This window comes from Panicum virgatum, chromosome 6K (genome assembly GCF_016808335.1).
Source record: "Panicum virgatum strain AP13 chromosome 6K, P.virgatum_v5, whole genome shotgun sequence".
Lineage (NCBI taxonomy): Eukaryota > Viridiplantae > Streptophyta > Magnoliopsida > Poales > Poaceae > Panicum > Panicum virgatum.
This window is the reverse complement of record NC_053141.1, coordinates 31,554,112-31,568,769: the sequence shown is the minus strand read 5'-3', so window position 1 is coordinate 31,568,769 and position 14,658 is coordinate 31,554,112. Positions and strand designations below refer to the sequence as shown.

At 46.6% G+C, this 14,658-nt stretch overlaps 1 protein-coding gene across 2 annotated transcripts; it reads left to right on the top strand.

The window, feature by feature from the left end:
- Positions 1-6,850: 6,850 nt before the first annotated feature.
- On the top strand, positions 6,851-13,960 carry LOC120713639. 2 transcript variants are annotated; one of them, XM_039999569.1, is made up of 6 exons: positions 6,851-7,113; positions 7,355-7,469; positions 8,656-8,866; positions 9,047-9,315; positions 10,578-13,298; positions 13,404-13,960. In XM_039999569.1, the coding sequence occupies exons 3-6, from the start codon at positions 8,855-8,857 to the stop codon at positions 13,405-13,407; spliced, it is 3,006 nt and encodes a 1,001-aa protein (XP_039855503.1). In that variant the 5' UTR covers positions 6,851-7,113; positions 7,355-7,469; positions 8,656-8,854; the 3' UTR covers positions 13,408-13,960. The 2 variants fall into 2 exon arrangements, with proteins under 2 accessions (XP_039855503.1, XP_039855504.1); XM_039999570.1 differs by lacking the exons at positions 6,851-7,113; positions 7,355-7,469 and adding an exon at positions 7,679-8,459.
- Positions 13,961-14,658: the final 698 nt, after the last annotated feature.

Genomic DNA, 14,658 nt, shown 5'->3' with positions numbered 1-14,658 from the left:
TTTAATCTTATGCTAATTCTCATTGCATAGAATTAGTTGCGCGGAGACAACACCCTGCTTCTTTTCTATCTAGTAGATCTAATCTGTTATGGTTTGTTCTTATACTTAAGAATTGGTGTAATATCTGCTAGTTTAGGCCTTGCAAATGGGTTGGACAATCCGGCGACGTATTAGATGCTTTGCCTTGATCTTAATAGGGATTGATCCGGGAATCAGCTTTCGCTTGTTCTTAGGCCTCTTTTCTTGTTAAGGTTCGGTTATCTCTTACGCTCGCTAGGCCTAACTACGTGTAGGATGTTAGGAGGGAGCTACATGCAATAGTTCAAGCTGATGGGAAAAAAGAAGCTTCCAGTTGCATCATGGACCTTGAAGAAGGATGAGAAAGAGAAGATATGTAGTTTCTTCGATGAGCTCAAAGTGCCTACAGGATACTCCTCAAACATCAAGAGGCTAGTGAACACAAAAGAATTGAAGTTCAACATGAGCTGCATGAAGGCCCATGACTGCCATGTTATCATGACCCAATTGCTTCTAGTTGCATTGTGCTTCCTAAAGAAGAACAACTTGGCACTTATCCTGTGGATGAAATCACGCACCCAACACCTTGCAAGCTATATGTCCAGGATAAGATCTTTAAGAACAAGGTGGCAACTGGTCAAGCTTGGCCCGGGAATGATGTAATCCATTACCTTTAGGCTACGCCAAGGTTACCATTGAGACAATAGTAAAGAGGAGGTATGGTCACATGGTTGAGTTGGATATACCAGGATAGGTTGGTATGAAGTTACTTGGAGAGAACATAGGCTACATTGTGGCATGGCGCAAGCGCTACATATCATTTGATTCAGAGTCTGATTCCGATGATGATGATGTAGATGGAAGAGGAGATTTGCATCCTCCTACCTCAGTGCCCGAAAGGAATCCAAATCTACTGCCACAAAGAGAATCTAGTCCTCCAAGGGTGCATGCCCGGTGCCTCCAAGGGACACAAGTCCGCTGCCTCAAAGGGACACAAGTCCGCTGCCGTCATCTCAAAGCGAGCAGAGCTATTCTCCACCATGGAAGACTCGAAAGATTAACTCATCTAATAGATTTGGATTATCTCAGAAGGAAGCATCCAAAGCACCTGCAAAGAAAAAAATTGAGTGGTAGCATATCATCGCCCATCAAACGAAAAGAAAAATAGGAATCAATAAAGCTAAAGCTGCAGCTGCAGCAGAGCATTTTTTGAAGATAGCTTTGGTTCCACAGACAGGGAATCCGCAAGGTCTGCCTTTAGATTTTGAATGAACTGCCTCGAAATGGTCTGTGCTACAAGCGAGCAAGGTCAAATATCATGCTGATGTTGAATCAAGGGCCAGTGCCAAATTTCTAGAAGTGAACAGCTTAACAAAGGAAGATCTTGAAAAACTTGAGGAAGGTTTTGGCATTGCACCTCCGCCGCTGCTATGGAAATATAATTTAGGTTGGGGTACGACCTTGTGGAACCAGAACAAGTGCCACTTTTAACAACGAGGATGTGACAATTACATCAGTGGTGCAAAAGTCAGAAATGTGCAATGTTCGGGGCAAGATACAAGCAGGAACATTTTCACAAGGGAGAAGGCATATTGTGGGTGAAATTCGAGTATCTTTATGAGTTCTACCAGAAGTCTGCCCTTGATGTACACATCCTTGCCTTGTGGTGTTTGTAAGTGTCGTTAGTGAATCCCAACATTAGTTTTAATGGTTATGTTTAGCATGTCTAACTTTCTTCTTTTGTTGGATGGAGGCACATAAATGCAAGAAACAAGAAATTAATGATATTGGCTTCTTGGATCCTACTTCTATAAATAGCTGTACAATTGATTCAGGAGCACCATCAACGCTGTGTCTGATGCCTTGATATGCAAGACAAGAAATGGGTTTTTCTGCCCTACAATCATCATTACGTGTATCCCAACTCCTATAAATTTTTGTTTGACAATCATAATAGTAATATTCATGTTGGACGTCCTTAATGCAGTAACCATCATATTCTTATTCCAATCAACCTAGACGAGAGCAAGATCCGTATTTATGATTCCAAAAGACTGAGTCGAGATTTAATCCAGCCTTGCATCAACATGTTGAACAAGTAAATAAAGACAATCAACCTTTCATTATTATATCTTTGCTAGATACACATCTAATTATATTCGTTATTCTTAATGTTATATAGGGCCTTTGCGAAGTACCGTAAAAAATGCAAAGTATATAGACCTTTCTGGAAGGATTTCATTGTATCTGAAGCCAAATATATCCTAAGGCAGCCTTCGGGCAATGATTACTGCGGGTTTTATGTGATGCATTTTATTCATATCCACACCGGAGATGATATGTCTGCTGGTGAAGATCTGGTTAGTTATGTTCAGTATTTTAATGCATTTTATTGATTCTCATTCTTTGTTGCAGCATTTAAGATAACTTGATTATCTGAAAAGATATTCAGTATATTAATACATTCTTTATGTTCACATTCTTTGCTGCAGCATGTAGAGCTTCGAACTTCAGAGTTGCTACAAAGTGATATCGTCGCACTTCAAGAGGAGCTTGCTGGCTTTATCGTTGACCATGTAGCGAATCTGGATGCAGAGTTCTGTGTTATCTAGCTTTAGTATTTTGTTTTAAATTTCTGCATCGTATTATGTAGGACTCATGGCATGAATTATGTTGGATGTAAGGACTTGTGGTTTGTAATTAGTGTGTGGACTTATGGTTTGTAAACGGTGTATGAACATGTGACACTTTTGTGGGAGTGAACTATATTTCTTATGTGTTTACTATGTGAGATTTGATGTACTTATTATGAGAATTGTATTAAATTATTAAAAAGTGGTTTAATTTTGATAATGGTGATGGAGTAGGCAGCGGGAAATACTTATCACTGCCGGCCTGTGTTACAGACCGGCGGTGATAATCTATTTTCACCGCCGGCCCGTAACACAGGCCAGCAATGATAAACTTATTTGCACCGCCGGTCCGTGTTACGGCCCGACGGTGAAAACATATTTTTAGTGCCGGTACAAAAGCCGGCGGTGAAATATCTGTGCACCGCCGGCACCTAAACCGACAGTGAAAATAGGTTTAGGACCGGCAATGAAAATGATTCTGTAGTAGTGTATTTTTCAAAACTTAGGGATGTCACTTTTAGATATTACTACTACAAAATTCTATTTTGCGAGGCACTAAAAAATGGGCTCTGAGGCGGGCAAGAAAAAAAAACCCGCCTCGGTTAGTAGCCAGCATTAACCGAGGCGGTCATGTTTAATTAACCGAGGCGGCCTCGCAAAATTGATTAACCGAGACGGTCAAGTATAAAATGTCCGCCTCGGTTAATAGACATTAACCGAGGCGGTTTTTCAAACGTAAATGCCTCGGTTAATATATTAACGAGGCGGACACGCTATAAGGCCTGCCTCGGATAGTAGTGGCCCATTCCGAAGCCCAAATAGCCCATTTCAGCCCGGTATCACCCACTAATATATACGGTGACTTGGGTTTTTATCTCTCCCTCACGCTCCCCTCCTCTAGATCTGCACAGTGCCCTCCCCTCCTCTCCCTCCCTCCCTGAGCATGCCGGCCCGCCGCTCCCTTTCCCTGGGCGTGAGCATGCCGGCCCCTCCCTCGCCCCGAAGCGGGCCGCGGCGCGCTCGGCATCGGCGGCAAAGGCGGGACGTGGAGGCGCCCGGCGGCGGGCGTGGCTGCAGGCGACGCGGCGGCGGGACGCGGCCCCTGCCGGGCTGCGCGCGCGGCTGCAGGCGACAAGGCGGCAGGACGCGGCCCCGGCCGGGCTGTGCGCGGCTGCAGGCCACACAGCAGCAGGACGCGCCCCCGGCCGGGCTGCGCGGGGGGACGACGGCCTCGGCGGGGGCGCGGCGGCCTCGATGGGGGAGCAGCGGTAGGCCGGTGCTAGATTGAGGGACCAAAAAGGCGACCAGAGGGGGGGTGAATGAGAGCCAATAAAAAATTCTCGCAAACTGAAGCTCGGCTTAAGATCCCAAGTATACACCCAACCCTAGAGTCCTAGGTGAAGTGTAGAGTAGCTATAGAGGAGCTACACTAACACAAAACAACCCTAGAAAAAACGAGAAGTACGCGGAAGCAAACAGCGAGAAGAAGCAGCTGAAACAACGCACGGTATACACACCGGTTAAACCGACGTACACAAGGGGCACCTTGTCAGTTTAACCGATGCGCAGAGCCTGCAGCAGTAAAAAGCTAGCACTAGTTGAACCGATGCAGAGGCTTAAGAAGTGTCGGATCAACCGTCGTTGCAACACCGGATGATCCGATAAATTCAAAACCAATCGCCGGTTCAATTGTCCAGAGGGATCACAAAATTGAAATTCAACGCACCGGTTAAACCGACGAAATCAAAGCCCTTGCGTCGGTGCAATTGTCCAGAGAACCAACAAACTAAGTCGCACTAAGCTCCGATTGAACCGACGCTCAACAATTTCTAAGCGTCGGTGTAATGAGTCAAACGCCAAAAACCCTAACACAGAACAGCCTACTCACCGGTTGAACCGACGCAACATGACCACAAGCGTCGGTTTAACCGGTGATAGGTAAAAACTCCGTTCGAGTCCAGAAACGATTTTCCAGTCTGCGCCTCGCCCAAAAACTCGATGATCGAAGGATCAAATCAAGTCCAAATCTCACCAAAATTCGTAGGCACGATCACAAAGGACTTGTGTACATGTCCACGGAAGAAATCGACAAATCTCTCCATGGTTTGGGAGGAATCGAAGAAATTCCGAGCAAGATTGGGGTTTTCTCAAGAACGCGACAACTTCGATTCGGGGGGACTCCTGATTCCGGAGGGTATAGCACTAGGCTAAATGGTTTTGAATCACTACAAAGAGTCTCGAAGTCATCAAGAATCAAACCATCAACTCGTGCTCATGAATCGACAAAAGAAAATCAAAATTCAATCAAACGAGGCACAAGATGAACAAGAACGAGATGAATTCAAAAACCCTGGAGGGCACAAGGAGGGAAGGGCCTCCTTTCCCGATCAATCTCAGTACAAAATCCTCAAGAATCCATACTTCTAATCCCTAGAGAGAAGAAGGAGGAAGGCGCCAGGGAGGGGAGGCGGCTGCCCACTCGGCAAAAAAAAAAGAGATCCAGAGGGAGAGGGGGTAAGGGGGTATTTAACCCCAACAACTCTCAATCCAAAAGACTAAACTACCCCTAGAGCCGAAAATAAACTAGAAGGCCCGTAGGGGCAAAATCGGAAAAGATACATGGACTCATCCGACGGCCGAGGTTCTTTCTTCGAATCGAAGTCTTCTCCGCAATACCGCCACGTAGATGAAGATCCGGTCCGCGGTTTTGGAAGGTCCACGAAACCCGGTGAGGTGGCTGGTTTTGAGAAAACCGCAAAAACTCCACGCGCAGGAAGATTCCCACCGCGACGCCATGGCCCTGGACGCCATTCTCGCCTCGGCCTCCTGACAGCCCTAGACGCCGCCCGACGCCCATCATCTCCTCGCCCACAGCGAGACCCTAGACGCCGTCGACGCCCGTTCCTCCGCCAGTCCCGAGACCGACGCCCGTGCCTCCACGATTTGATGTCTTCAACCGCTGTCTGCCTCCTTGGTTTTGTGGCGCAAACCAAGAAACCCGCCTTCCGTCGCCGCTTGCGCCCTTGATCCAGGAGTGGATGCCACAGCTGCTGCCTGGCACGAGCTCCGGTCCCGGCTGTCCTTCACCGCCGTCCACCACACGATCCATCGGCCACAACACCTCCACGGCAGCTCTCCATCGACACTTGACGCCCGTGTACCTGCAACCAAAGACCAAGCGCACAATCACACCGCATGGTTGACAATTCACTCATCACAGCCAGGAGAAGGTACTCAACATTCCTCATAGATCCGGCGTCCTCCACCGCCGGCACCGCTACCCTTCAGATCCACGACCGTGGTGCTACTGCGGGGCCTGATCCGGGGGCGACGGCAGCGGCGGCGGCCTCCCCCGGATGGGCTCGGCGGGCTCATAGATGGGCTTGGCGGGCCTGTCCACGGGTTTTTTTCTTTTTTTTTTAAATTTTTTTATTTGATTTACTGAGGCGGGCTCCCAACCGCCTCCGTAAATGCCGCATTTATCGTGACGGAATCCCCGAGGCGGTTGGCTTGACCGCCTCGATAAATCCATTTTGCCCGCCTCTGTAAAATTTTCTATAGTAGTGTATCTCTTAACATTGAAAGCGTGATAAATTTTGTGACATGAAGCACGTCCTTGAAATCATGTCAAAAAACATCTTTACGTACCGATGTCGAGATGTTTTCAACGTGCGTTACAAATAAATAAAGCAGGTTTTTTTTCTAGTAGTGCACTACCGCCTATGATGGTGCTAGTCTTGATGCTTCAGTTGAGTAACTGTCTACCATTGGACTCCATCACCGCTCAAGGCAGTGCCTGGCTGCATTATTATCACTTTAGGCGATGTAGTGTCTTCCAAGGGGGCTTGTCATATATACCCTAAACTGGAACCATTAAGCTTAGGCAATGTTTAAGACAGTGTTTATGAGCGCTCGATGATTTTTCTACAGTATTAACCAAATTACCCACTATTAAGATTATTATTTAGTAAATTAACAATAGCTTCAACTGAACCTCGGATCCTCTTGTTTCATTTGGAGTCACCTATGATATAAAAGCCATCGAATTAGCCAGGCAGGAGAATTTAATCTGGCAGACGAAAAAGTAAAGACCCGGCAGCCTTGTTGTGCTTCTACTTGAACCTTTAATGAAAGACTCGCCGACAGCTTTGTGCTTCACTGCTTAAATCTTTAATCTTTACATTTACAAAGTCGATTCTGCAGTGACTAGCTAGCCTACAAGCAAAGAACCATTCAGTCCGTTCTGATGACCACACAGACACAAAAGCAACATACTACAACTATACTAGCTGGATGCACATTATTTGCCCAAAGCCAATGTAATTTGTTCGATACTTCTATCTAGCTACATTCTCTCTGAACCATATCTGGGTCTTTCGTCCTCGTCAATTGTAATTTGTTCGATCTACTTGGCTTCTGTCATCATATATCCTAGTACCAGTGCTGATTCAAGTTGGTTGAGGTATATATTCAACTTAATTATTTGCTCCCTTCAGTTGCAGATATACAAGTGAAAATTCAATGTGTAGTGTATATATGTAGATGTAGCGTGCGTGCATAGAAACTATATATATATATATATATATATATATATATATATATATATATATATATATATATATATATATATATATGATGCACGGCACACCCTGATAATATATAGTAATTATTTGTTCATGCATATGCTCGGGTGTGTTGGCCAGGCCAGTCACCAAGCCATGGGTTAGATCGATCTAGCTGCTGTGTACACCGAAGAGATGGCCTGAGACTAGAGCTGGCAGGCTCAGGTTATACTCGAAATCCATCATGCGTACTGAGGTAAATCAGCTACATACCAAGCATGCTTTATTTTTTGTTAATTAGTTTCATCTTAATTATCAGTACAATCTTAATACTTGAAGTGTATGTGTCCGACTTGCGTTCTTCAATGGCACAAGAAAACATAATAATTTCGTTACGCTAGCACTTAGACTCGTGGAGTAATCTGGCTGAGAAGATTGATTATGAGCACAACATTAAAAACAAATAAAAAATGATGTTTAGGTAAAGATTATTCAGCTAGATATATATCGCAGTCTAGCTATGTTGTTCTTCATAGCTTATACATCATTATTGTTGACTACATGTATTTCACTAGACCCTATTTTAGAGTTTGGCACAGTGACCCTGATTTTGTTGCGACGGCCCTGTATGTTCAGTCATCGATCGCCTCCTCCATCTCCCACTTCCGAGTTCTGACAAGGTTGTCTACTCCGGTTGGAGGAAATCAAACCATCTCGAATTCTAGGCTCCTCACAATTAAGTAGACAAGACATGTTCTGATATGATTGAAGCAATGCGTTAATCTCGCACAAACAGTACCGTTCAGCCGAAATTTGGGTGAAAAGGTGGATCTTCTGATGAACAGGACGATATTTCGTATAAACAGTAATTTCGGTCACATTCGAAAAGGCGGCCAAATTTTTTTTATTATTGTACCCAACAGCCTTGTGCTTCAGTGCTTAAATCTTTAATCTTTATCTGTACAAATAATTTACAAAATAGATCCTGCAGTGGATGGCTACCTTACAAGCAAAGAACCATTCCGATGACCACAATGATGACAAAAGCAAACGTCCTATATGCACATTTGTCCCTTTGCTTCGATCTGGGTGCATTCTCGTTGAGCCATGATCTCTCGCTCTGTTGAACCTGTTCATCATTAATCATAATTTTTTTTTGAGGGCGATCATTAATCGTAATTGGCTCAATGTTCTTGGCTTCTGTCATCATATACTCTATTACCAGTGCAGCTTCAACTTAATTTAGGTATGCAAATTATTTGCTCTCTTCCGTTGCAGATATAAGATAATTCAATGTGTAGTGTATATATGTAGATATAGCGAGCATGCATATAGAAACTATATATATATATATATACATATTTATATATATATGCATGGAGCACACCCTGATGATATATATAGTAATTATTTCTTCATGCATGCTCTTGTGTGTTGTCCAGAGTCCAGATCAGGCTGAGATACGACCACGACATGATCGTTCACAGGAGAAATGGCTCCGTTCCAGTAGTTGAAACGGATGCTGCAGTGTTGTTTCATCTGAAGATCTAGTTGCTACGTGCGCCGCAGAGATTATTGCTCGAGACTAGCTAGCCGGCTGGCAGGCTCAAGTGAATCCAATCCAATCAAATCAAATCCAGCATGCGTACTGAGGTAAATCAGCTACATATATACAAACCAAGCATGCTTCATTCCTTTTTGTTACTAATTTCATCTTAACCATCAGTACAATCTTAATCTGGTACCGTATGGCTTCTTTTTGTTTCCCATCCGGATCGTACATTTCAATCAGTTCGAGTATGTATAATGCATGAGTGCATTGCATCCATGCAGGTTATCAAGGAGGACACCATCGATGGAGCCGTCGAACGAATCTTGGAAGAACTGAAGGAGGACGACGCTACTGGTACCGCTAGAAGCAGCACCAGCAGCGGCAGGCGCAATGTCATCTACTTCGACGGCTGGGACGGGCTGGGGGCATCCGCCGTCCTCCGAGCCGTTGGCCGCCGCCTCAGCGCACCACCTGCGGGCGCCGGTCTGGAGTTCTCCCAGGTTATCCATCTCGACTGCTCCAAGTGGGAGAGCAGGAGAGCGACGCAGAGGGCTTGAAAGTGATCGGGTGCTCTAGCCTAAGAGGGGGAGGGGGTGAATTAGGCACTAATAAAAACTTAGACCTATGGCTCCAACTAGTTTGCACAAAGCTTAAACTAAAACAAGCTATCTAGATGTGCAACTAGGTTGTTCTAGTGTAAAACCCCTATCCCAAAAGAGTTTAGCAACCTATAGCCTTTCCTATCAAGAAACTATTCTATGAAAGTAAAGGCATACAAATTACTAGAATGAAATGCGGAAGCTTAAAGAGCGGGATAGGAGATAGCAAACTCTTGACGCGGGTGTTTATCCCGTGGTTCGGTTAGCCACAAAGGCACACCTACATCCACGTTGTTGTAGCACTCACTAAGAGTATTGCTACTCGGCCACCAAGTCTTTTCCGTGAACACAATCACGGTCACCTTGGCCCCGGGTTCCACTAAGGAGCTTCTCCACAAAGGATGGGGGTCTCCACGTCCCCCGCACAAAGGTGTCGTCGCCGCTCCACACCAAGTCGGAGGGTCGATGACGTTGCCGGCGAGCTCCACGCTCCAAGGTGCCGGCGCACCAAGCTCTTGTTTTGGTTCACTAATGAACCACAGCACAAAGGCTCTTAGCCTTGCAAACTCACTCACTAAGAGCTAATCCTTTACACAACACTCTCAAAGTGTGCTAAGGGCTAAGGATATGATCTTGATGCTTTTGTATGGCTTGGAGATGTTCTTGGGTGTGTGTGGGATGTCCAGCAACTCCAGCAATCTTCAAATGGCCGGGGTGAGGCGTATATATAGGCCACCAAGTCTTGTAGCCGTTGCTCCAACGGTTAGCTGAAAATCTGCGTACCACCGGAAGAACCGATGCCTCTTGGCAGGGTAGCGTCGGTTCATCCGGTCACTCATAACACGAAGTAGCCGTTGGACTCCTGATGGCTGACGCAGAGACCACCGGTTGAACCGATGCTTTGCACCGATGCCTCACCGGTTCAACCGGTGCTGAAGGAATCTTCTCCTGGACGCTGACGTCATTACACCGGTGGTATGCACCGATGCACCGTCGGTTGAACCGGTGCTGAAGAAACTTCTTCTGGGCACTTGACATCGTCTCTGGTACAAAGGACGGCCATTGCACCGATGCCCTATTTTAGACCGTCGGTTCAACCGGTGCCTATAGGCTGACTTGGCTTCGATTCCCTTCTGCACCAAAGTATCAAGGCGTCGGTTCTTCCGACTACCATCGGATGCTCCGATGCCCTGGCGTCGGTTCTTCGTTACAGGGCTCTCGCGAAGCAGCTTAAGCTCCCTGCGTCGGTGATGGCCATGCTCGACGCAAGAGATGAGGAGGAGGATTACCAGGGAGTGGACAAGGCCTCCCGTGCTGAGACACCGCAGGTCGCCGGAGCCATATGTCAACACATCCAGAAGCTTAACCGCAGATTCCTGGTGATTTTCCTCAACGGGAGCAGCGAGGAGATCGATCTTGACAGCTTGGGCTTCCCACTTTCCGGGTACCTAGGGAACAAGGTGCTGTGGTCATTCCAAGGGAGATTTCGGCTCTACCCAAGGACGAAGGTTGACAGGGCCCTGATGAGCACGAGGACGACGACAGAGGTTGTTCTCTCGGCAGTCTCACCCCACAACAACTTGTCCCAGATTTTGGAGCAGGAGGCTGCAGAGGTTGCAAGCGAGATCAATATTGGCGGCGTCCGCTGGTCTGAAGCAGCTACCAATTGCTTCTTGCACACGGTGAAGCTTTATGACATGGGTAGTCGCCTGGTCGATTATGACTTGGCAACCCATGGCTGCAACTACTGGAAATGTGATGGCATCATTGAGCTAGAACAGGGAGATGTTGGCACTAACGAGGATGCTGATAGACTCTGGCAATCCTGCGATGCTCTGCAGCGCGAGATGAGAATGGATGTGGACTTTTATCAGAATCCATATTTGCCATCTGCGCTGGCAAAGGGTCTGCCAGAGCGGGCATACTGGACTTCACCAACCTACGGGTTCATGCTGACCCCGAGACGGATTCGTAAAGGCACGTTCCAACACTTGGACAAACTTTGCGTGCTCAAGCTATCAGGGTGCATGTTCAGCTTGGTATCACCTCCGTTCCTTTGCTGCCACAACCTTAGGTTTCTCTGGTTTGACCACTGCCGACCTTTAGGGAGAACAGATAATGTGGTAGGGAAGGCGGAGGATGACATCCGCCAGTGCTTCCAAAGGCTGTGGGTGCTGGACGTGCGCTGCTCAAATTCCGCCTTCTTGTCCGCAAAGATGATTGATTTCATGACTCAACTCAGGGAACTAAATGTGATGGAAGAAGATTGGCTGGACATGGATCATTTTCAGGGGCGGCTCCACAACCTTCGTAGGTTCCGAGTAACACAGTCTTGTCCCGTTTGCCTCATAGACCCGGAATATTTGTTCTCAGGGATGGGCAAGTTGGAGCTTCTTGAATTCTCAGGAAATTATTCCTCCATGTCCTTGACGACGAAGAGGCCACTTTGGTTATCTGTGGGAAGCAGCTGTAGCAGCCTTGAGACTGTCATTATTGATAGATGTGAATATTTGCCAAGGATCTCCTTGACGGGATGTGTTAATCTGAAGAATCTATTCTTGAGCGGGTCGTTCCCGAACCTCCACAGCCTAGACATCACTGGTTCAGCAGTGAAAACACTAGACCTCAGTGCAGTGACAGCTCCAGTCCTGGATGAGCTCATTCTACTTGACTGTGGGAAGCTTTGTGCAATCCTATGGCCCCCAGAAGACAAGAAGAAAAGATACTTGGGTAAGCTACGCGTCGACACCACCCAAAAGGCTGGAGGTGATCATGGTACAGGAAGATCACCACCACCCACTGCATTTAACTGGTATATTTCTGTGAGGGATGCAAGGCTCCTGGGGTCGCTTGCGCCTGTCAAAGATTATTTCGTTCCCCACTGTGCACATCTGGAGATCTCAACAATTCCATCCCCTACTTGTGCTCCTGCTGCTACTGCTACTGCTGGCAGCAAAGGCGATGGAACCAAGGGTGGCAGCAGGCAGAAAGTGCAGGTAAACCTGCAGCAAAAGGCGCTTAAAGAGCATGCGACATACACAGATATCTCTGCCACCCTAAATGCATTATTATGCCAAGGACCGGTGATCAACTGTTGTATGTGTCCTCCTCCCCCATGTGTGCCATCCCAAGGGTGCTACATGCACATAGAGGACCAAATGAGAGTCGGAGCTGCAAACAGTATTACTATACCAGGATTTATATGTGACAGTGCCAAGATCCTGCACGTCCACGATAGCTCGTCCATCACCAGAATCCTCGCAGTTCCATTAGTTTCAACGACGTGGAATCAGCTCGAGTGGTGTCGAGCCGAGCGGTGCCCCAATTTGGAATGCGTCATCAGTTCCCGGAATGGTGCAGGACCAGGAGGCCGCAGCGGTAACGACACGGATATGTTTAAGAAGCTACGGACCATCTGGGCGTCACATCTCCTCAACACGCGCTGCATTTGGAGCTGGAGCGTCTCAGTAGGACGCTGGGATACCGCGTTTGTGGGGCTCACGTTGCTGCACCTCGACCACTGCCCCAGGCTGATATATGCTACCCATTTGGCCGAGTCGCAGGGCTTGGAAAGTTTGGAGACCCTCCAGATCATGTGGTGCGGTGATCTTAGTATGGTCTTCAAAGGGTCTGCGAATTGGAGGCTGTTTCCCAATCTGAAGCACATCCACCTGCACGAGCTCCCCAAGCTGCAGGGCATCTGCGATGTTGGCTGCCATACGGATGCGGCCAATCTCGCGACCATCAAGATCAGGGGCTGCTGGAACCTCAAGAGCTTGCCTAATGTTGCAGGCAAGAATGTGGTGGAGTGCGACTGCGAGAAGGAATGGTGGGATAGCCTGGAGTGGGACCCCTATGTGGAGCCCAGCCTGCAGTACACGCCGACCCACCCGCGGCACTACAAGAAGACCATGCTCAGGGGCTCCGTCCTCAGGTGATCTATCCTCGTGCATCGACATCATCTAAATATAAAGCTAGTACATTTGTCCAACAAAGTAAATTATTAATTAATGATTCCCTTCCATCCTTTGCTTTCCAGGTAGTAGTTCCTTGGTTTGATCTGCTCTGCTTCCATGTTTGGTCGTCCATCCATCCAAAGATACAGGGCTAGCTAGTATCACATTTACTGTTGTGTGAACAAGTCCGAAAGCTAAATAACTGGGGAACATATCAGATGCAAACCAACCTCTTCGTATAAACTATGAAAACTCCAATCTGACCCATCAAATCAACATCCAAGGGGAGGGGCGCAAAGAGGTGGGAGGGGGGATTTGCAAAAGAGTGATTACCCAATCCAAGGGCGGGTCCGTACCCCTTGGATGTTGATCCAATGATTCAGATTGGAGTTTCCATAGTTTGCACGGAGAGGTTGGTTTGCACCTGATACGTTCCCAAATAACTGTGGAAATTTCCTTAAGTTTATGCAACAGAAGCTCGGCTCTATGCCTGCGAGCAGTTGCGAGTTTCTGCTATGCTCAAGCCTACCCGCCTCGTGCGCATGCTGTGGCGTGTGATTTGTCAACAATGGTGTGTGGATTGATTGTTGTTTTGTAACTCATCTCATTATAAATAAATAATCCACGTGTTGTGTGGTTTGTTTGTGCAACACATATAATTGTGTAACCAACCGATAACCCTCTCGGCACTGAACGGCCGTACAACAAGTAACCGACTTTGTGGTTTTGTGTTGAACAGGGATGCGTTATGTAAATACTCAAGGATTTATAATATGTTGTATAGAAAATCTAGAATATAAATTACACGAAATTTTTTAGAATGATTGGGGGGAAAATATATAAATTTTATTTAAAGAAATAGAGCTCATAGATAATAATGGGAAAAAGAGGTTCCAATCCAAAAGTTGCATCGGTGAAGTTTTGAAAGGGATCCTATTGGTTTCTTGATTTATAAAATCAGTAGGATCTACATCGCCCATAGTAACCGACTTTCATAGAGTAGTTTCTTGATAGGAAAGGCTATAGGTTGCTAAACTCTTTTGGGATAGGGGTTTCACACTAGAACAACCTAGTTGCACATCTGGATAGCATGTTTTAGTTTAAGTTTTGTGCAAACTAGTTGGAGTCATAGGTCTAAGTTTTTATTAGTGCCTAATTCACCCCCTCCCCCTCTTAGGCTAGAGCACTCGATCACTTTCAATTGGTATCAGAGCCGGGACTCACTTGTCTCACAAACAAAGCCAATTCTATTGGCAAAATTGTGTTTACCGGCTCATAAGATCGGTAGGCTTCACCGCCTAGTGAGTTAGCTCTTTTAGGGGAAGGGATGGATTCTCT